This window comes from Lentinula edodes (genome assembly GCF_021015755.1).
Source record: "Lentinula edodes strain Le(Bin) 0899 ss11 chromosome Unknown C8R40scaffold_9, whole genome shotgun sequence".
NCBI classification, from domain to species: Eukaryota; Fungi; Basidiomycota; class Agaricomycetes; order Agaricales; family Omphalotaceae; genus Lentinula; species Lentinula edodes.
Window position 1 is genome coordinate 479867 of NW_025764315.1, and position 20830 is coordinate 500696.

A 20830-nucleotide genomic window follows, 5' to 3' on the forward strand; every position below is an offset into this window, starting at 1 on the left:
GTCCTCGAAGTGAAAGACATTATTTGTAGTTAACCATTTCACATCTGAGTTATGGGCCCAAAGGACTTAGCTAGTAACTGGACATAGTCTGATTATGGTAAGGTAGTGTAGTGTAAGGTCTCTGTAGTATGCTCTGAGTGAAAAACAGGAACGGGCCAGGTGATGCATTCACCTTATATAGACGGCGCATTGTGGCTGTGCGTCTAAAAACGTGTTGAACATAATCAACGGAGACAGATCACCTGACTGGCGCGACGCGACCCGTGACTCAGTCAGTATAAATTCTCAGGGGTTGACACTTATCTCGAGCTCTTTTAACTCTTTCCGCCACACCCATCACTTTGTCCCTACTCCACCGTCCCCACCTTGCATCATTCTATTCGCCCATAAGATCTTCAAATATAAATCGACCTCATCTCCTAGCCTAGGATGTCCGCCTCCGTATCTCCCACCAAGTCTAACCCTACCTCTCCCGCCAAATCGACCGGGAAGCCTGCCTCCTCTGCTGCGGCTAAACCCGCCTCAAAGGCGAGCGGTCCTAAAAGGGCTGTAACTACGAAAAAGGTATCTGCAACTCGTAAGGCGACGACCAGTAATAAGCCAAAAGTCGCTGCTACTAAAAGCAAGGCTATCTCTAACTCTGCCCCTAAACCCTCGTGGAAGGAGATCATCAAGGTACACCTTGTGTGCTCAACGTTTTGATTGATACATATTCACGATGCCGGTTTTAGGAATGCATCCTTCTTCACAAGGACGAGGCCCGCCAGGGTGTCTCTCGTACTACCATCAAGAAGGTTTGATTGAATACATTTCACACAGAATATGTGATTGAACACCTTACAGTATGCTGAAGAGACCTACAAGCTCGAGATGAACGCCTCTCATCTCTCCCAGCTTAACCGCGCCATTACCAACGGAGCCGAAAGTGGCATGTTTGTCTTACCCAAGGGTCAGTGGCACCTTGACTTAACGGACGAAATGGTTTCCGACATTTTCTTTCCTGTAATTTAGGTCCATCAGGAAAAGTGAAGCTTCCACCCAAGACCAGCAAAACTACTGATGATTCGAAAGAGGTTCGTCATTGTCCTCTCTAATATTAGCTGCTTCTTACTGCGCTCTTGACAGAATGCTAAGCCTCCTTCTAAGACTTCGGGAGCGAAGGCTCCCGCTAAGAAGGCCGCAGTCAAGAAAACATCTGCACCCGTATCGAAGAAGGTTGTAACCAAACCTACCACTACCAAGCCCATTGCGAAGAAAGCAACCGCGAAGCCTGCTGCTAAGAAAGTTCTTGCTGGTAAACCAAAGGCTATCCCCACCACCAAGAAGACAGCAACTGCTACGAAGCGTGCGTCAGCCAAAAAGGCCGCTACCGGGACCACCGCTGTTTCCAAAGCCAAGGTAAAATCAAATATAACCATAGGGATCACTCAGTACTGATCATCCTTTAGGCTGCTGCAAAGAAGCCCGTTGCTAAGAAGGCGGCGACTATGACGAAGAAACCAACAACTTCCAGGACCCGCACTAGCAAGGCGACCAAGGCTTAAGTTCTAGACAGTGAGTCTTATATCGCTCATTCACTGCTATCTAACATCTACTTGTGTATCCAGGTCTGGCTCTCTTTTCACACAGTATTACTTGCGCTATTTATCCCATTCAACACTTTCTTCCATCGTCCATGTTCCTTATGACTCGTTCTGTTCTTGTGAGTAGTAACACTATTACATTGTTTGTACTATTATTCTGTCTGTTTCTTACTCCATCTATCCTACTCTTTCACTCCCGTTATCCTTTTTAGGAACAGGTATTTCGCGAAAGTTGTACATTCGTACAAAGCTTTTAGATGTCTTGTGGGAGAGACCGTGGCTATGTTCCTTCCCCTAGTACATCATGTATGTCATATGAGATTTCATTTCTCCTATCTGATGCGATGATTGACATGCGAGTAAATGCCTGCGAACCATAGCTTCCCTAAGCTTCCTCGATTAGTACAGGTCTTTGAGAGGCCCTAATGTTCTAGTATATTGGAGAGTTCGCGTCGAGACAAACTGAACGGTGCTTTCTGGTGATTATTTCAGTGGCTTCGCTCGTAGAGAGTACACTCGAGTGGTCGGTTTCTTTCAATTTCCTCCCAACGCGGGGATCACATTACATGCGGTTCTTTTATGCAATTGAGAAGGTCCTTCTACAACCTAAGTGTTGGATTTATGTCTTCATTTGGAAATTGTAACGACAGCACTTTATGAGCCGATATATAACAGTGAGCATCGTCCAGTGGGTGACCTCTCTTGACAACCGGCCCAATATCTCCAATATCCCGTCGTATTTATGAACCGGATTTTTCAAAATATCAAAACGGAAGAGCGGCGTACGTCTACCAGAAGAGTGAACTTCTCCTTACTGCTCCTGATCAGTTGAAGTCCAGAGATAATAGTTGAATTGATCCAACTTTCACCGATTTCTTGATTTCTTTCTTTCCCTTTGTACTTGGCCTTTGTACTAGTACTGCAGCGCACAGCAACAGCATAATACTCTTGATGACGTTTAACAAAAAGCGTCATTCATATGATTCAAATGCCGGGTCGGCAATCAGCGAAGATATTGAGTAATTCAAATAACTCAGCGGTCCTCGGGGTCTAAAGAGACCCCAATGCGGATAAATGAATGAAGGATGAATCTAAAAGGTCGATCAAGTCTAGAAAGTTTGAATTTTTGATTTCAACTTGTTTCCCTCCCCCCATCTTTCCCTCCGTTTTCCGTTCCTTGGTGAATGGAGCCCCAGCATATAGTCACGAGAACCCGCACAATCAAGCCCTCTGTACGCCTTAGACAGAGCCCTGACCCCTCCAAAACACGCCCAGCTACTACAGAATACCCTATATTTCCTCTGCCACACGTTGCTCTACACCCTGATGACTCTGCAAGCAAGGTCTTGCTCGCCATAGGGAGAAGTTTCATGTCGGTCGATAATAAAGCAATGACAATCAAGGACTTGTCAGAGATGACCATGACTATGGGTTACAATTGCCTAAAGTGCGTGAATCAACTAATTTCACCTGTTCACTTGTTGATATCGTCACAGTGTCTCCGCTGCGTCTCAAGCAATCACGACTTATATTCGAGCTCATCTACAACGCTGCGAAGTACAACAAGATCAACCATTACTGCTTAAACATGTGCTCTCAGGCACTGCAGCTGACGATGACTTATTGCCCGCCTTGTATTCGACATGTGGTGGCGCATCCTCGTCGACTGAGTCTCGAGCCACTAATTTTCGGCGAGGGACTGTCGTTTGGTACTTAAGTCGATCCACAGGCGCGCCATGTCCTTTTGCCCGTGCTGGCATTCGACTTTGCGATTACGTGGACCTTGGCGCGTCTCAGACTACGCTCAAGAAGCACATAGATCCTCAGCAGTGTGGGCAGAAACGAAAGCGTCGATCAACTAGGGAATGTGTTCTGAAGAACTCGGCTCTTCTAGAGCAGTCACGTGAATCGACTCGCTCATTGTCACCGCTCTCCTCCATCGTCGATAGCGAAGTTAGTGAAGACTCGGATGTATCCCCAGACATTGACGAGCCACCTCCAGTCAAGGTCAAACTTACACTCAAACTCCCTCCGCTAACACGTGTTAGGATGGAGGCCGCGCTGGCTAAATCACCTCAAGAAAGTCCAGTCTCTTACCGTCGTTCACCGTCGGTGCCTTACTCCGTCGCTTCTATCGCATCGCCACCACCAGAATCTGATAATGAAGAGGAGGATAGTGGTAGCGATGATGATAATGATAATGGGTCATCAACAGGAAGGGAAATCGATATTTCAATGGATGTCGACGATACATCAGTTGATGAGGAAATACTGCCTGAAGACCTTGATGATGACGAGGCTCAATTTTCTGACGAGTGGGACGACGACAATGATGAGGAGGTTAGCACCACCTGGGAGTCTCCTGGTCCTCGCTCCCCGTCAGCTCAGCCACCCGCTTTTAGAGTTAAAGAAGAGCCGCGGGACGTGCAAGGATTATTGGATCAATGGGAATATGATTTGGATCTGAAAGAGCCGCTTGTGAAATCAGAGGATGCTTCTCTTCCAACATGGGATTGGGATTGGGAATCTGGTTACCACAGTTACATTGCTCCTTCTTCCTCTCCTTCTAATAATTCATCTGCTTCCATGTCTCCAATACAGTCTCGGATCAAACAAGAAGATGAGTTTGATCTCTCCCTCTCTTTCTCTGGACCAGCATTTACCAATTGGAGGCAATCTGCTACACTCTCGCCCACCACCCCATTTGGTTTTACCTTTGGTGACGAGTCTGATGTGTTTCCTATATCGCCTTCTGCTTTCCCTATATCGCCTGCATCTCCTACCCCAGATTATAGAACTCTCCGGCCACGTGCACGTACTGTTCCTTCACTATCCTTAGGCGGATTTTTGCCTGGACAGACTCCAGAAACTCCATCTCGACCCACGGATCCTCCAATTACTCACAGCCTCTCATCGTTAGTCCATTCGTTTTCATTGAATCCTCTGGATGACTGCTCTCCGCTTACGACATTTGTCTTTGACCGGCTCTCCTCGGAACCTGAAGAAACTGAATCTGCTTCGGAGCTATCTACGGCCAAAGAACAACCTCCACCGTGTATCTCCCCTAACGACATCCGTATTGGCTTGAACGCACCAGAATCTGTTGTAGTGAACACATGCGAACCATGTCTCCCCCAGATCGTCGCAACGCATGTAGAAGGTATGTTTGTTTTCAGCTATACGAAGATTTAAATTCATTCACATGCATCCTGTGTATAGGTATTGCTGTTTATCAATCATCCCTGGGACCGCATACCCTGCTCAGACGCATCGATACCGACTTTGTCAATCTCACACCGATAATCAAATATGCTCAAACTCCGTATCCTATATCTGCTATATCGGGCGCTACGACAGTCACTAAAGGCAGACAGGAAGTTCAAGGTGTCTGGGTTCCTCTCGAGGCTATGCGACTCTATGCACAGGATTGTATAACGAACAGGCCATCAACTTCTTCCCCGGATCCTGTTGCCATCCTTGATATCTTTCTTTCTGATTCACTCGTTGAGCGTTTCCCGACCGCTCTTCGGGAATTCGTGCGAACCACCAGGGCTAACCTGACTAATAATGGCACAGTGGGAAAACAGTTTGGTAAGAGCTTTGGTGGTGACAGCGCTTCGTCGGCGTCTCCCTCTGGAACCCCCAATCCTACGGTGATGGCCGCTGCGGCTGCAAAGGACCGAATGCCCATCCACGAACAACCATTTTTCCCTCCTTTGCTGTCATGTGGTATATCCATATCAACACCCCCATCAGTAGAGGTTCCTCTCAGTGCCACTGAGGAGAAAATATTTGACGAGTTCTGCGTCAATCTAGAATGGGAAAAAGCGGAGGAGGGATTTGACTGTCTAATGGATATTGAAGACGCTCTTCGAACCGCTCTGCCACTCATGCGTACGCCTGAACGGTCCACGAGAACTCGTTCTCGTGCTCGACAGGTTTCCTTCTCTCCGTCCTCGTCTCCGCTCTCTTCTTGTCCTCCCTCGCCTGTGCTCGACAACACCGAAACACACTCATCCGCGAAACTTGTTACCACGACTGGGCCACAGGTTGACGCCACTACTTCTTCGCCCTCGTCTAGCTCTTTGAGAAGGTCGAAGAGAGTAGCTGACGCATTGGCTGCTAAATCGAACGTGAGGACTCGGTCCTGCAAACGACGGTCGAAGAACCTTTCTTGATAGCGTCGAAGTTGGTTTGCTGACAGGTACCAATTCCCCTTTCCGTCGATTTTCTTTTTCTCTGTCTCTCTTCTCTCGATGTGTTAATACTGCTATCGTACGTTAAGTCCTCTTTGAATGATTGGGAAATAGAATTTTACTCGTTACACGTACCTTGTATCAGATAGTTCGGGTCCTCCCTTTTATGTTTTTCTACCTACGCTGTTTTACTACTTACCTGTGTGTCTAGCTTGTCTTGTCTTCGTGCCTTCTGTCTCTCGCCTTTATTGAGTGGTTCTTCCACCCACGCCCACTCCGATTCGTTTTCTTCGTACCCACCCGGAGGAGTGTTCTTCGTATGCCGCTTTCCCCAACTGTCGCCAGAACCCAGGGGACTCTGGAAGTAACAAGTACTCATACAACTCGTTTTAGTGCGCCTCCCTTTTTTCATGCTAAATTCTCCTCGTTCACGGTATGGTACTGATGAAGTATAACTCTTTACTCACAACACAACGTGTACCTACATAGGTGCATTTTAACCACTTACATACATAATGCAGTTATGCTTTACATCGATAATATGAGTGGGATTGCAACCTTTGATTCTTTTATTAGCTCCAAACTTTGCAAGTCATAATCTGCAGCAAGTCAGTAAGTCTGCGTTGTACTCGCAGTGGTGGTTTCGACCTAATATCGATCTATCACTCATGCCCAAACAACCAACGCAATGTCGTTCATATATATATATTGATAATTTAGTTGAACAATTTGTAGGAGAATGAAAGTCTGGCCCCATAACGCTCCCCTACGGTACAACCTCTCCAACTTCATCTCTCGTTAAATGAACCCTCCGCTCTACCCTCTCCCAGATTTTGGCGCTCCACGTCTCTGTCTCATTGCTTATTCTCGCACGAAATAATGCAAAGATGCGAGGCTCGAGTGCCGAAAGAGTCAAAATAGTCATCAGGAGACTAAGGAAACCGACATTCGAAAGAATTTCCTGGATTGTGGATAGACATAAGTAACGAGCACGGGTTGAAGATGAACCCGTTGACAAAGGGCCCGGGTAAAGTGAGTCCAGAAAATGTGTTGCTGGAATGCGTAGCAAGCGAGTCAATGTGCAACTCTCTGTTTCCTGTTCACATGTAGAATTGATTTGCGGGCCAAAAGAAGCTTGTGACAGTGTTACAAGAGATGATGGCATGGCCCAAAGGCGAAGACGTTGAGCTAGAGAGGGAGTCCCAAAGGGGCTTCTTGGAGAAAGAGCTCCGTTGAAAACATCTAGAAACAATTCTGGATCATTGACCACAAACAACACGTCATTTGGGCCTCGGTTGCTATTAAGGATCCTAGAGTATGAGAAACCAGGAGGATCGACGATGCCTCCAGCAAGAAGTATCATCCCAGCACTTGGCGCTGTAAGAAGAAGCTCAAAGAATTCTGGCGCCAGTGGTGTTATTCGAAGAATCCTCGTACCGCGACCAACCGCGTTATGAGTCTCGGAGCCTTTTCCGTTGATGGAAGTCGAGGTGGAACCAGGAAGAAACCACTCTTCCGTGTCGATGTCTGGCCCAATTAAGACTACAGCAAGTTCTGCGCTCTGATCTACTTGAGTGCGGAGGAACGCTCTCACATATTCCTTAGCCCAAGAGCCTAGAACACCAGGCTGACGACGGCGGGTAGTGAAACCTGCACCGGAAGCCGGATAAATTTGAATTTCGGAGTTCACGGAATTTTTGGACGAAAGGGCAAAGGAAGGTGGAGGGAGAAACGGCTCTGGCCTTATATACACCTTCAGATCAGATTTTTCATCCCCCCTTCTATAGTGCAGTATACCAGCTTGGTAAAGAATTCTCGGCATGCTCATGAATAGTTCCAATGGATATGACACTAGGGTGAAGAGCAGGTTTCGAGCGGAAGGGAGGGGCAAAGCATTTGTTGCTCGTAGAGTAGCAATTAATTTCGTTTGACCTGGCAATTCAGATTGATCTGCCTCGATATTAGGTTCGCGTAGTTGGATGCTGATCACTGGTTTAGGGTTCCCTTCTATTCCTCTATCTGCGTCGGGAAACTGAGGAAGTTTAATAGACACAGTGTACCAACCTTTACGGTCGTTAAATGGGGAGACATGAAATGCTCGAGGGAACGTCCATTGGTGATCGTACATGCGTTTGGGGGAAGAGTCTTCTTCGATGCCGGGACGCATGAAGTAAACGTGACCTTCACCGAATGTGTTGTGGACTTCGAACAGTACAAGCCTGAGTTCTCTGTTCCCCCTTTCGTCTTCAGATCTGAAGACAGAGGAAGGGGTAGCGATTGAGTAAATGAGGTATACCGTCAACGGATTGATTCCCTCGAATCCGAGATAGCTAGGCATTGACAGAATCCATATCTCACTTGTCCCGTCCAAAACATCTCCACAGCCTCCTTGCTGTAGAATAGCACCAACTTTATCTCTGAATCCCATCTTTCCAATTCCGGAAGAGGGTAAAAGATATCCATCAGAGCTCAAAGAGCACAGCGACCGCCAACGTTTGTTGTAACCAAACAGGAGAGGGGTATCCAACTTGTTGTCTTCTAGAGCAGATATCTCGACGAATACAGCGATAGTAGTGTATTTGAAGGTGTATAGAAAAGGAATGAACCGTGTATGAGAGACAGCATTGGTCAAAATATAGCCCTTTGGATGATTATAGGACATGGCCAATAAATACAGGGGTCATTACATGTACAGGGCCAATAGAATTTCATAGCCCATGGGAAAAAATCACATTTTGAATGGTCGATTTCTCCGCGTTCTCCGCCGATGTGCGAAAATTTGCCTGCCGAAATTCACAGTCCGACAAGACACTCATCAACACTTTGCTCCTTGGTGGGAGCTTCTGCTCAACGTACTAATTTCCAGTATTATCTTCTGGCCTACAATAGCTGTTGGGGCACTTCTTGTCTATCTCCTCGAAACATTCACTGTCTTTGGAGCTCCTTCACGACCCAGGCCACGTCTACCGTATACCACTCGACGTTATCCGCCTTTTTTCCTTGACGGTCTTTGGATATCAGACGAGCAAGCTAGAGCCTTCACACCCACATTCGTAATCCCTAATCTTCTTCACTGAAAAATCATATAATGTCTTTATCCACTTCTGACAACAACGGCTCCTATACGAGAGTGCCTCCTTCTGGAAAGACACCGCCGCCAGCTCCTTCCGCTGCTTTTGCGAAAAGGTTCGCAATTTTTCTTTTTTTTTTGCCAGGTTCAATCCTTTGATTTTGCTTCTAGAGCGCGTGAGCTTCAGGCAGAGCAGACTATAAATGCAAGATATAGACCGCCTGCTCTGCGCGCCATTGCATCTGGTGGCTCTCCTCCAAACGACGCATCTCCTACTGTCACAACTCCAGGCGATGGTAGTACTTTGCCACCTACTAATTACCCAGCGGGCTTTAGAAGGGCTAGGGCCGGCACCCTTCCTTCCAACGTCCAGCTTGCCGCACAGCGTTTCGCTGCTGCCTCCAGTACGCTTGGCAGCACCCCTGCTTCCACTGAATCCCTTCTGGAGCAGTCTCAGCGACCTTCTGTCACGCCTTCCGCCAATCTTGCACCCTCCCGGCCGAATTTACGTCACTCCAACACTGCGGTCACTTCCTCTGCCTCAGTCAATCGACTTAGATCCGAGTCTTTGACTCTTCCTGCTGCTGGGTTGTCTAATAATCCTTTTAGCCACTCACTCTTCTCATCCTCGTGGCTTTCAGGCAATGGTTCAGGAAACGGATACCCCGTTCTCGAGGAAATGCGATCTATGACTTCCGCCGAGGTCGATGACTTTGATGTTCATACACTTGATTATCTCGGTCTAGATGACACCATACGTCCTCCAGCTACCATCTCCGAGCTTCGTACACAGGCTCAGGCTGCTATTGCTGGAAACCTTGCTGGAAACCCCTCTCGGTTACGAGCCAGCACTGTGTCTAACCCTTACCGATCCAGGCCTTCCATTGCGGGCTCGCTTTTTTCTCCAGCCCCCCCAGCCGAGGAGGAGGAGTATGACGCTTACGATGATCAAGCTTTTTCGCGTCAGCGTCTGAGCACTTACGAAACTTCGAGCTCCGATAATTATTCGCCAGCCTCGTACGTAGCCAAAGGTTTCAAGCAAAGTGGGGATCTTCTTTCTGCACCTACTCGACCCCGTGCCATCTCTGTAGGCAATCTTGAAGAGCCTACACGTACGTTTCAGAGACGTGCCACTGTTGTTGACGCTCATCCATACATCAATGAACTCACTCAACAGAGTTCTGGTATGAGTGTCATGTCTAATAATTTGGGCACTCCTGGCATTCTGCAAAGTTCGGATAAATTAGGCTCGGTCCGTGGTGGAACATCCGTTCATTTCCCTAATGGTGAGACCCCTAGCAGAGCTTCAGCGTATTTACTTGCTCCCGGTGCTACTAATCGCTCTCTGTCACCTAAGTCTGAGGGTCCATCGTCACAAATACAAACTCCTACTCGTTCCCTTTGGATTGGAAACCTTGACAATGCTGTGACCAGCGAACAGTTGATTCACGTTTTTGCGCCCTACGGCGCCATTGAAAGCTTGAGGCTTTTGCCGGAGAAGGTCAGTTTCGTTAATCAAATTTTTAACTGGAACGAATCTCATAATATCTCAGGAGTGTGGATTCGTCAACTTTGTTGACCAAGCTGATGCCATTCGGGCAAAGGACGATGTCTTGAACCGGTTGGGAGGGAATATTGGCATGCCGAACGGGCAAACTGTACGCATCGGCTTTGGAAAGGCTGACAGTGCCCCTGTAGCTCCTGCAAAAGGAAATCCTTCTACCCCAGGGCCACTCTCACCTGGAGTCTCCTCCGCAAAGTCTCTCAGTGCGTCTGCCACACCTGGGGGCATCGACGCGCAACTTCAGTCAACTCCTACTAGAGCACTCTGGATCGGCTCCATTCCTTCCACAACCACACCTGCAACCATCCTCAGCGTGTTTAGCCCGTACGGTCCTATCGAGTCAGCGAGAGTTTTGACGCATAAAAATTGCGGTTTCAGTCAGTATTACCATACCTCGTCGCTTCTTTCCTTCGGCTCATACTCAATCTCTTTTCAGTTAACTTTGAACGTCTTGACGATGCCGTTCGGGCACGTAAAGCGTTGAATGGTCGCGACGTCCTGGGAAGTGATGTTGGAGCCATTCGAATTGGTTTCGCCAAAGTTCCTGTCAAGAATGGTCAGGATGGCACTGGCGCAGAGGACATCCCGGGTCCTGTCCAAGGAATCGGCAATTTGAGTGTTGGAGCAACAATCCACGCTCTCCGCGCCGTCAAGGGTGCAATCACGATTCCCGCCGACCAACAGGTCCTCAGCGGCGCTGTCGAAAATTATAGATCCAACTTGTTGCTCAGTATGATTGGGTCGGGCATCCATGACGCGTCGTTTGCTCCAGATGGTCTTGCGAAGCCTCCTGGATGGGTTCCAGCAGTAACTGAGCAGCAGATGATCATGAAGGAACTGAGTGTTGGTAGTGCTGACGCGGAAGCGGATATCGCAGCTCTTGCAGGTTTGTGGGTTTCCATTTGTAATATTATCTCATGTTAATGTTCCTTGCAGACTTCAGACCGCCTACCATGTACTATACGACTATTCCGCTCGTGTCAGATCGGCCGCATAACAGACGTTGGGATGCCTCCAAGCTTCGTGACTTGCGCAAGCGACTGGACTCGGGAACCATGACTGCTGAGGAGGTCGATACTGTTGCGGGTGACTTCCTCGACGGTGAAATCGTCGATCTGGCTTCTGACTGGCTTGGCAACACGGTAGGTATCCCCTTAAATTGAAGTTCACAACTCGGTATCTAAATACTTTTCAGGTTGTCCAAAAACTATTCGAGAGATGCTCTCCCGGACCCAAGTTCGCCATGTTGGAACGCATTTGTCCCAGTCTGGCTATGATAGGAATCCATAAGAACGGGACATGGGCGGCGCAGAAGATCATTGAGTGTGTTGCCACTCCGGAAGAAATTGGACTGGTTGCCCAGAACCTTAGACCATATGCACCACCACTTCTGTTGGATCAGTTTGGAAACTATGTCGTCCAGTGCTGCCTCCGTTTTGGCGCTCCGGCCAATGACTTCATTTTCGACGCCATTGTCGATCGTATGTGGGAGGTTGCCCAAGGTCGTTTCGGTGCTCGTAGCATGCGTGCATGCCTTGAGAGTCCTCATATTACTCTTAGCCAGCAACGTCGCATAGCCACTGCAGTCATCCTGAACTCCATTCCTTTGGCTACAAACCCTAATGGTGCCCTTTTACTCACTTGGCTCCTCGATACGTCTGGGTTCCCTTCACGTTACAACCTCCTTGCGCCTCGTTTTACACCTCATCTCTCGCACCTCTGTACCCACAAACTGGCTTCGTTGACCGTTTTGAGGATTGTCAATCAAAAAATTGAACCGGAGGCTTCGCGGCAGATTGTCGAAGCGTTATTTGCCTCATCGGGTGACCATGTCCTCACAGACGTGCTCGGTGACCAAGTCAATGGCGTAGCCGTCGTCCACAAAATATTGACCAGTCCTTTCCTTGACCCCATGGATAAAGCAGTTTATATGGAAGCTACGAAACGCGTCCTCATCGAGCTGAAGGTTATTGCCACCCAGGCATACCGCCGTTTGATTGAAGAAGTTGGTCTTCCCATCCCCAATTATCAGCCCACTTATACGAATAGTGTTCCTGTAAGTGGGAAAGGCAAGAACTCCCAGAACTCGTATGTCCCAGGTCTTCCACAAGGCTATCCTTCCAATGATCAGGGACTGGCTTCGATGATGGCGGCGTTGCAAATGGGCGGCCAGAATCCTCAGGCTGGACCTCCTCAGCTACACATTGACCCGACATACGAGGTGGCCGGTGGGAGACCTCAGGCGAATCCTCAGAATGTCTACAATCCTGGAAATGATCATTATAACTCGTATGGCATGCGCCAACCTGAAATGACAAGCCCTCGCGGTTCAATTCGTCGTACCGGTAGCCTTCCGGCTGCGGGAACCAACCCTCAAAATGGACAGTATAGCACCCAGAATGGACAGTATGGTGCCCAGTCGCCTAGTTTAACGCAAGGCGGTACGATGCTCCAATACGGTGGAATGCCTGCACAGAACATTCCTGCGCACCTATACCAAACTCCCCAATATATGTACTATGCACAGAACTCTCCTAACATGGGACCATACGCTTGAACGAAGAAAAATTTGATATTACGACCCAAGTTCACGAATGTCATTCCTTTCTCCTCCCGACCATTATCTATCACGTTCCTTCCGCCACTATCTATACGTTTACAAACCGTGTGCACTTGGTTCGGGTTATTTGTGTTATGACCAGCTCCTCTCGATACCCTTCCGGGCAAACAGACGTTATATCTGAAAACTACTACTCAAAAGCGGGCGAGGAAATTTTTGCTGGAATGGTTCTGTCGATCTCTCGATGTGTTTTTTCTTTTCTTTCCCTATCCGCTGCTCTCATCTTCTGTACAATAACGACAGGCTGTAAAACAGTCAATCAATGAATAAGTAGAATTGATAACTTTAGTTACAGTACTCTCTAGTTTGATTATGTATTTATCGACAAAATAGTTCACACTGAATTTGTGTTGTGGAATCATATTTTTCTTTATCTTCATCCACAACCAGCTCACAACATGGGAAATGTAGCATCAAAAGCGCCAAAAACAGCACGGAAGCTACCTAAACGTACAGAACCTCCAACATGGACGGGTTATAACTCGATTAATCCCCAACAACAATCATCTGGTGCGGTACACAAAAAACCATTGGCAGGAGAGAAGAAAGACGAAGGTCAGTGAGCCTCTGCTAAGGGAAAGATGTTGACATTCAAAATCTCGTTATCAGCTATTGAAGTTGACAGTCGGGACCCTCATTTTATGTCCAATCTTTCTCGATTGGGAGTTGTGAAGGTGGACCATCATATGAAGGCCGTTCGCCCCGTGCGTTTCTTCTTCACCCAATTCATAATTCATTGTTGAATTCTTTCCTAACATTATGTTCAGCACCAGAGATCTCGGGACATGATAGAATCTCGTAGACAATCTGAACAGGAGGCTGCTTCCATGCATCCTTCGCGAAATCACGTCCAGGCCTCTACACTAAGCTACCTTTTGGACAAGAGCAAGTCAAACGCGTCTCGTCGGGAATTAACGGAATTAACGGATAAGTACGGAGTCGATATTGAGAAGATCGAGAGCTTGTCGCGGCATATTACAAGTCCAAGTATCAATTCTAACAGCGTAGTTAGGAAAGTACGGAACCAAGATGGAGAAGAAGAGCTCTCAGTGATGGTCAGTCAATATTCTTGGAAATTCAATGCAACCACTCATTAAGCGTCATGTAGGCGATTTGGGTGGAATCTCGGGCTTTGAAGACTTAAAACTTGTTAAAAGTGACCGTGGATTGTTGAACCCTTGTATCGAGTAGTGTATATTATTATATTACAGAGCGCACGGACCTCGTCATAATAAAATATCTCCTGTTTCTCCAACCACAACTGCCATGTTCAAGCTACGACCATTAGGGTCGGCAAGACGTCCGTTGTCTTCTACTGCAACTTCTTCGAATAATTGGCGAACGCAGTCGCGTCAACGTCTGGCTGTCACTTCTGCGGTAGTGGCAGTCTCAGTGCTTGCATATTCCGGTCTGAAGCACACGGTCATTAAAAATGATTCGCTACCTCCTGCCTCCTTTAAACATGAATACAGTACAGAACAGCCAAAAGGACCGCGTCCAAACTCGGATGACACGCTTAACACTCTGGTATGGGGCTCAAATAGGTGCGAACACACCAACTATATGTACTGAGAAATTTAGATTTGACTTCTTGTTTCAGCTCTCAGAAATTGCTACCAGATAACTCTAAATCGGAATTTATACAGTCACCCACTACAGCAAAATGGCTAGACAACGTCGCACTCCGGGATCTTGCGCTACATAAAGAGTATGCAGCTTGCGTGGATGCTAGAGGGGATGTGTACCAGTGGGGTCAGGGCGGTCAACCTTCTCCGGTGTTAAAGGGTCAAGTATGTTGCTTATTTACGCGCTACTTGACGCGAAACTTATCATTTCAAGAACATTGTACAACTTCAATCAACGGATGCAAGAATCTACGCGCTTTCCAGTTCTGGCAAGATCTATACCCTAGAAGTAGACCCGATGCGACGGTCCGAACAAGACTCGATTGCACGGTCTTGGTGGAAAATTGGGTGGATATGGGGCGGAGAAATTATCGGTGCTTTCCAAGAGGTTGTGCCGAGGACTGAGCTGTCGTGGGGCGAAAGGTAAGCGCACTTGTTCATTCAATAAGGATCATTTTGAACTCATCATCTCTATAGGTTCATCTCTATATCTGCCGGAAATGACCACCTCCTTGGACTCACTTCCTCCGGAAGGGCTTTCGCCCATCCAATCACTAACAGTGCAAATGCTTACGGTCAGTTAGGATTTAGGAAATATGACATGTTTTCTCCGGATTCTAAGGAACGTATTCCGGTTGAGCTTGTGCCGAGATCAGTAGCGGATCCGTATGCCAAAGCTTCCCCGTTCAAGCGACGAGACTCCCAATCTGGAGTAACTAGTGAGAAGACCAATACCGCCGTGACCTTCCCGTTCTGCCCTAGTATCTTCGAAATTCCATCTCTCCAAGGCATCAAAGTGTCGCAATTGGTTGCTGGGGGCCGATCCAGCTTTGCCCTAACTGCGACCGGTCGAGTGTTAGGCTGGGGTGCAAACGAATATGGGTACGCCCATTTGGTTTCGCTGTAGACATTGGTTAATGCTTGAGTTCAGTCAGATTGGCTTAGGGGACAATGTCACCCTGGACACAATCACAGTTCCTACCGAAGTCATACTATGGCGTATGGCTCAGGGAACGCAAACCAAATGCGTGAATGTCACCGCAGGTTAGCTTGAATCGTAGAATTGTACAAGAATCAACTCTGAACTCCTTCAAGGTGGAGACTTGACGTGTTTCACCGTTGAAAGAACGACTCAGCCAGACACTCCTCGTTCTTCAAGTACAGTGGAACTTTTACTATCTGGAAACGGGCAATATGGATCCTTAGGCAATAATTTGTATACGAATGCTCAAGGAAGCCCTACTCGTGCTCGGAACGTCAGTAATCTCACTCAATGTCAGTGTATCTCATTGCTCGACACAATTCCCTCCTTGATATTTGCATAGACGATGACGCTACCAAAAGTCTACAACCAATCACTCCTTATTCAATTTCTGTTTCTCCCACAGGACATGTACTGTTGACCTTGAATAGCAATCTGGGACGAGACTTGCTTGCCTGGGGAAAGAATTACAACTATGAACTAGGCAACGGCAAAAGATCTGGTCTGGCAGTGCCAACGACACTGAATGATGCTGATGGAGACAGATTCTTGTTGAGACGGAAGAAGGCCAAAGAAGTTTTAGATCTCCAGGGACATGTCTGGAAACGGGATGTCGAGGTTGAGCAAAAAGCAGTCGCTGGATATAACAGCAGTGCCGTGTTTTGGAAGGTTTCCACGTAGAACCACGTTGGTAAAGTCTAGGTAAAGTAGTGGAGAATAGAGGGGAGTCGAAGATTTCAAGCGCTGTCGCGAGACGTCCCAAGTGGAGACAACATGATTAGATGATGGGTGATTTGACATTCCGCAAGGCAGCAACGAGGCCCGGAACCAGACAGTAGTACTTCAAAGACGACTTTTATAACTTCGGTCTTCCACCCATTCGACTCATCTGAGCTTCAAATTGTTCATCTTTGTCCTCTGTTCAAGTTTACAGCTGATTACTGAAAGTGATAGTGATTTACTCGAGCTTTTTTCTCACAGTAGGTATTACTTTATGAGTAACGACGACGACGATCATTAAGCCCTGCTCTTTCTTTGTAGATGTCCACTTACACTTCCAGTGTTGTCCATTCCTCCCCGACGCTTTCGTCTTCCACCATGTCGTCCTGCGATCTAGGATCTGAATTCCGATCCGGGACCTCGACGCTCTCTACTCAGGCTTTCAGCCTCGTCAACGACGACTCCGACGACGAGATTGTCTTCGATATTTCTTCGGGATCCCATTCCTCAGAAGAAATCTCGACAGAGAGTAGCTTGGACTCCGATGAAGAGGACTTTGTGGTCCTCAGCAGGCCACTTTTACTTCCTAGTCGCAGCGCTACCCCCAATCCTCCGCAGCTCCGTGTATCTCTACCTTCTAGCAGTCCTTCAGGACTTACCTCGGATTTTGCGCGGCTTTCTATGAACAGTAAATCTCTAAAGACATTAAAGAACGTCGCTACCCCCGTCATAGACGACGACTCTCCTCCTTTGACGCCTGTAGATTTCAGGATGTCCAAGAACCATAGGGCTGGATGCAGGGTCGGGGATGAAGCTCCGGTGGTTGGTCTTGGATTTCGCCCAATTGTCGATGATATCTCGGAAAGCAACTTTTCGACTGACTACGAACAGGAGGCCGATGATTCTTATGTATATGAAGAAGCTAAGAAATACGTCACTTCGTACGTTCTTTTTCTTTGCGTTCAAGTATTATTATCGCTCTGCTCACTACTTCCCAGTTTCCTCCAGAACCCTTCTGCATACTGTGAATCCTCGTCCCGACTCACCCTCTTACAATCTTTGATCATCGAGCTTGGTTTATCAAGCTCGTCACTGCCTATGTCCCTGCACGCTGCACAGGCAGTGCTCAAATCGCAAGCCTTCCTCAATATTCGAGAATATCTTGCTGTCCGGGACAAGGGACCAGATGCTGTGAAGCAAGTCATGTATCCCAGCCGCTCAGCACTGATCAAATCGATTCGCAAGCAGCCACGTAACCGTGCTTCCATCAGCTGGGTTAAAGAACATGGTCTGCAGGTCCTGCTGGTTACTGCCTATCATCATTAGACAGCCGGCGCATCAGTTCTTGACACTTATCGATCGCTCTTGCCAATCATTAAGACGACATCAAAATCTAATAATTCTCATCGTATCTGGCCATGGGGGAACTGATAATACTTTCTGCCTCATTTTGCCTTCAATACACTCATGATCCACCTTGTAATAATTGTTCATTCTGTCTTGCTATTTTGTATCGCTTTCAGCGACTTGATATATTTTTTGCTTTGAAACACATCTATGTACTTACATACTGAACTTGTAAATAACCTAATTTTTCTCGATTTGAATGAGCTTTTAGTCGCTTCTTCATGATCAAGCTAACCACCTTGTCCATTGATTTTGCTTTCCTTCAATTACTTCTGCAATCTCCCTTGCAATGTTACGTTCTGTCTGTTCACTCGGATGCAGTTCATCATACCTGTATAATATTTGAACTATAGAGGGACATAATGCAACGACAGGGTGCGCACCACAGGAAACTATCACGATCTGTACCATTGGCTATAGTGCATATTCCAGTGTCAGCCGTCGATTCATTTAGCTGGTACACGCAAGAATGTGCACAGCCAGTAATGTTCAACGCTGCAGTTCCGTTCAAATACGTGGCAGGATTCGCTATCATGTCTTCAAATAGCGAGTATGAATCAAATAACCCTTGGAGTTACAAAATGAGACCCTAAATCATAGTGAATGAGGATATACCTACCAAGATGTGCATCCTTTAGCGAAGGCACAAGAGCTTCAAGCATGAGTTCTTGCAACTTATTTCCCGCACGAGTCATTTCAGACATGAACACATTCCATTCTGTGGTGTTACGCTCTTCAGTCCAGTAAAAATTTGGGTAGGAATTGGCGGAGTAGAGGACCGTGTTTTGGAGGGGTGCCATCTGGACAGTAGATAGATACTATTAAGAAGGACGCGAGACGAATTTAGATGAATTAGTACATACGTTCTGGAACAAAAAGTTCCTTGCACCACTAACATACATGGTTTTCACCCAGTTGACAGCACAACTGACCGTGTCAACCAGGGAGACCCCCGGCGCACCATGACCAGTCAGAAGTGCGCTTGATCCAACATCGTTGGTCCCGATCCACAATGTATACAATGTTTCGTCCGGAGGGAGGTCTGGAAGCGTACCGTTCGACAATTCCGCAAAGTATGTAGGAAGCTGACTCTCGAATACAGGAGGAAACGGGACAGAGGTAAGATTGTTTGAACAAGTAGCGCCCGCTTTAGCAAAAGAGAAGAGAGAAACATTAGCATAGCCTGCAGCATAAGTAGGCCAGGTCGCTCCTCCGTCTGCCATTGCAGTTGTATCAGTGTATGAATCACCGAAAGCAACCAGAGTTTTGATTTGACCGGGAGCAAGGCGGCTGCCACTGACCGCAACAGTGTAGCCGAAGAGACTAGCAAGGGCCAAATGAGAAAGGATCACTGGAAAGGAAGGAGGAGACATTGACGCGAGGTTTTACTACACATTTGAAGTATGGCATCTGTCTCCGAATCCGTCGAAAAATTCATTCCCGTGATCCTTTGTGAATATGAAGCGGTAGTAAGCAAGAAGAAAATGACCATCAGTTATGTTCAAAAATAGGTGGATAGCTTGTATAAAGAACAAAGCTACTCAGATCATGGTCACAGATACATAGAAAGATAGTGGCTCCGTCAAAGACGGGGGTCCCACAATGCCCAAGAGTCCGATAATGCATGTAATAAAAGAATCAATCGAACCGCTAATTTAGGTGTATCATAGTCTTGATTCATCTTGCTCGCTGTCTTCGACCTAACATATTTTTGTTTTAAAACACATCATCTATGTACTCACACACTGAACTAGCTGAATATGTCAACTTCTAATGGGGTGGCTAGCTTCTAGTAGTTTCGAATACCTTCAAGCTAACCACCTCGTCCATTGGTTTTGCTTTCCTTCAATTACCTCCGCAATCTCCCTTGCAATGTTACGTTCTGTCTGCTCACTCGGGTGTAGTTCGTCATACCTAAATAATAGAAAGAAGATTGGTAGCGGTTGAGGAACGCGATGCAATGAAGAAGTGCGTACCACAGGAAACTATCACGGTCCGTTCCATTGGCTATCGTGCATATCCCGGTGTCAGCCGTCGATTCGTTTAGCTGGTACACGCAGGAATGTGCACAGCCAGTGATATTAAGTGCTGCAGTTCCGTTCAGATACGTGGCAGGACTCGCAATCATGTCTTCAAATAGCGAGTATGAATCAAATAATCCTTGGAGTCACCAAATAACAGAATAAGATTGAAAGTACAGCAGATTAGGATATACCTACCAAGATGCGCATCCTTCAGCGAAGGCACAAGAGCTTCAAGCATGAGCTCTTGCAACTTATTCCCCGTACGAGTTATTTCAGACATGAAAACATTCCACTCTGTGGTGTTACGCGTTTGAGTCCAGTAATGATTCAGGTAGGAATTGGAAGAGTAGAGCACTGTGTTTTGGAGGGGTACCATCTGAGCAATAGATATGTAGATATTATTGAGAAGGACACGAAATCAATATTGATGAATCAGGACGTACGTTCTGGAACAAGAAGTTCCTTGCGCCACTAGCATACATGGTTTTCACCCAGTTAACAGCACAACTAACCGTGTCAACTAGGGAGACTCCAGGTGCACCATGACCAGTCAGAAGCGCGTTCGCTCCGACATCGTTGGTCCCGATCCACAATGTGTATAGTGTTTCGTCCGGAGGGAGGTCTGGAAGCGTACCGTTCGACAATTCCGCAAAGTATGTGGGAAGCTGACTCTCGAATACAGGAGGAAAAGGGCGGAAGGTAAGATTATTTGAACAAGTAGCGCCCGCTTTAGCAAAGGAGAACAGAGAGACATTGGCATAGCCTGCAGCATAAGTAGGCCAGGTCGCTCCTCCGTCTGCCATTGCTGTTGTGTCAGTGTATGAATCACCGAAAGTAACGAGAGTCTTGATTTGTCCCGGAGCAAGGCTGCTGTCGCGGACTGCAACGGTATAGCCGAAGAGACTAGCAAGGACCAATTGAGAAATTTGAAGGACCATTGGAAAGCAATGAGGGGGCATTAACGCGAGGTGCTGGAGTAAAGCACTTTAAATATGGCATCTGATTCTGAAGTCCTTCGAGCGAAAAATCTATTCGCGTG

General features: G+C 47.2%; 9 protein-coding genes across 9 annotated transcripts; 6 read left to right on the plus strand and 3 right to left on the minus strand.

Annotated features, from left to right (window-relative positions):
* Positions 1–429: 429 nt before the first annotated feature.
* Positions 430–1544, plus strand: C8R40DRAFT_1159604 (uncharacterized protein; the record flags this gene model as incomplete). Its single annotated transcript, XM_046229905.1, has 6 exons — positions 430–675; positions 732–794; positions 844–949; positions 1012–1073; positions 1126–1398; positions 1449–1544. 6 exons carry the CDS (start codon positions 430–432, stop codon positions 1542–1544), a joined length of 846 nt encoding a protein of 281 aa, XP_046088692.1.
* A 1123-nt stretch (positions 1545–2667) lies between these two features.
* C8R40DRAFT_905653 (uncharacterized protein) lies at positions 2668–5859 on the plus strand. Its single transcript, XM_046236640.1, has 3 exons — positions 2668–3030; positions 3080–4743; positions 4803–5859. Exons 1-3 carry the CDS (start codon positions 2768–2770, stop codon positions 5759–5761), a joined length of 2886 nt encoding a protein of 961 aa, XP_046088693.1. The 5' UTR covers positions 2668–2767; the 3' UTR covers positions 5762–5859.
* A 473-nt stretch (positions 5860–6332) lies between these two features.
* On the minus strand, positions 6333–8497 carry C8R40DRAFT_1094497 (uncharacterized protein). Its single transcript, XM_046227661.1, has 2 exons — positions 7745–8497; positions 6333–7684 (listed from the first exon to the last, which is right to left on the minus strand). The coding sequence occupies exons 1-2, from the start codon at positions 8439–8441 to the stop codon at positions 6546–6548; spliced, it is 1836 nt and encodes a 611-aa protein (XP_046088694.1). The 5' UTR covers positions 8442–8497; the 3' UTR covers positions 6333–6545.
* A 1-nt stretch (position 8498) lies between these two features.
* C8R40DRAFT_1271472 (uncharacterized protein) lies at positions 8499–13399 on the plus strand. Its single transcript, XM_046234051.1, has 6 exons — positions 8499–8965; positions 9021–10350; positions 10403–10790; positions 10850–11299; positions 11350–11555; positions 11609–13399. Exons 1-6 carry the CDS (start codon positions 8868–8870, stop codon positions 12968–12970), a joined length of 3834 nt encoding a protein of 1277 aa, XP_046088695.1. The 5' UTR covers positions 8499–8867; the 3' UTR covers positions 12971–13399.
* A 2-nt stretch (positions 13400–13401) lies between these two features.
* Positions 13402–14294, plus strand: C8R40DRAFT_1235777 (uncharacterized protein). The gene is made up of 4 exons (XM_046233394.1): positions 13402–13588; positions 13643–13737; positions 13801–14088; positions 14142–14294. The coding sequence occupies exons 1-4, from the start codon at positions 13432–13434 to the stop codon at positions 14175–14177; spliced, it is 576 nt and encodes a 191-aa protein (XP_046088696.1). The 5' UTR covers positions 13402–13431; the 3' UTR covers positions 14178–14294.
* C8R40DRAFT_905659 (regulator of chromosome condensation 1/beta-lactamase-inhibitor protein II) lies at positions 14057–16471 on the plus strand. The gene is made up of 8 exons (XM_046236641.1): positions 14057–14088; positions 14142–14577; positions 14634–14823; positions 14873–15081; positions 15136–15540; positions 15590–15702; positions 15754–15933; positions 15984–16471. The coding sequence occupies exons 2-8, from the start codon at positions 14300–14302 to the stop codon at positions 16319–16321; spliced, it is 1713 nt and encodes a 570-aa protein (XP_046088697.1). The 5' UTR covers positions 14057–14088; positions 14142–14299; the 3' UTR covers positions 16322–16471.
* Positions 16472–16738: 267 nt separating this feature from the next.
* Positions 16739–17686, plus strand: C8R40DRAFT_1067789 (uncharacterized protein; the record flags this gene model as incomplete). The annotated part of the gene is made up of 2 exons (XM_046225938.1): positions 16739–17301; positions 17359–17686. 2 exons carry the CDS (start codon positions 16739–16741, stop codon positions 17684–17686), a joined length of 891 nt encoding a protein of 296 aa, XP_046088698.1.
* A 306-nt stretch (positions 17687–17992) lies between these two features.
* Positions 17993–19140, minus strand: C8R40DRAFT_1168329 (GDSL lipase/esterase; the record flags this gene model as incomplete). Its single annotated transcript, XM_046231160.1, has 4 exons — positions 17993–18098; positions 18151–18334; positions 18387–18567; positions 18631–19140. 4 exons carry the CDS (start codon positions 19138–19140, stop codon positions 17993–17995), a joined length of 981 nt encoding a protein of 326 aa, XP_046088699.1.
* Positions 19141–19572: 432 nt separating this feature from the next.
* C8R40DRAFT_1271474 (GDSL lipase/acylhydrolase) lies at positions 19573–20729 on the minus strand (the record flags this gene model as incomplete). Its single annotated transcript, XM_046234052.1, has 4 exons — positions 19573–19681; positions 19744–19927; positions 19987–20167; positions 20235–20729. The coding sequence occupies 4 exons, from the start codon at positions 20727–20729 to the stop codon at positions 19576–19578; spliced, it is 966 nt and encodes a 321-aa protein (XP_046088700.1).
* Between the last annotated feature and the right edge of the window lie 101 nt (positions 20730–20830).

Excerpts from the sequence above, each read along its gene's own strand:
- C8R40DRAFT_905653 (XM_046236640.1), top strand. The coding sequence starts at position 2,768 with ATGGAGCCCCAGCATATAGTCACGAGAACCCGCACAATCAAGCCCTCT. Across the intron at positions 3,031-3,079 it reads ATGGGTTACAATTGCCTAAA|TGTCTCCGCTGCGTCTCAAG; the intron begins GTGCGTGAATCA and ends ATATCGTCACAG. Across the intron at positions 4,744-4,802 it reads CGTCGCAACGCATGTAGAAG|GTATTGCTGTTTATCAATCA; the intron begins GTATGTTTGTTT and ends TCCTGTGTATAG.
- C8R40DRAFT_1094497 (XM_046227661.1), bottom strand. The coding sequence starts at position 8,441 with ATGTCCTATAATCATCCAAAGGGCTATATTTTGACCAATGCTGTCTCT. Across the intron at positions 7,685-7,744 it reads CAGCATCCAACTACGCGAAC|GAGCAACAAATGCTTTGCCC; the intron begins CTAATATCGAGG and ends TTGCTACTCTAC.
- C8R40DRAFT_1271472 (XM_046234051.1), top strand. The coding sequence starts at position 8,868 with ATGTCTTTATCCACTTCTGACAACAACGGCTCCTATACGAGAGTGCCT. Across the intron at positions 10,351-10,402 it reads TGAGGCTTTTGCCGGAGAAG|GAGTGTGGATTCGTCAACTT; the intron begins GTCAGTTTCGTT and ends ATAATATCTCAG. Across the intron at positions 11,300-11,349 it reads GGATATCGCAGCTCTTGCAG|ACTTCAGACCGCCTACCATG; the intron begins GTTTGTGGGTTT and ends TGTTCCTTGCAG.
- C8R40DRAFT_1235777 (XM_046233394.1), top strand. The coding sequence starts at position 13,432 with ATGGGAAATGTAGCATCAAAAGCGCCAAAAACAGCACGGAAGCTACCT. Across the intron at positions 13,589-13,642 it reads AGGAGAGAAGAAAGACGAAG|CTATTGAAGTTGACAGTCGG; the intron begins GTCAGTGAGCCT and ends TCTCGTTATCAG. Across the intron at positions 14,089-14,141 it reads AAGAAGAGCTCTCAGTGATG|GCGATTTGGGTGGAATCTCG; the intron begins GTCAGTCAATAT and ends AGCGTCATGTAG.
- C8R40DRAFT_905659 (XM_046236641.1), top strand. The coding sequence starts at position 14,300 with ATGTTCAAGCTACGACCATTAGGGTCGGCAAGACGTCCGTTGTCTTCT. Across the intron at positions 14,578-14,633 it reads CTGGTATGGGGCTCAAATAG|CTCTCAGAAATTGCTACCAG; the intron begins GTGCGAACACAC and ends TTCTTGTTTCAG. Across the intron at positions 15,703-15,753 it reads ATGCGTGAATGTCACCGCAG|GTGGAGACTTGACGTGTTTC; the intron begins GTTAGCTTGAAT and ends AACTCCTTCAAG.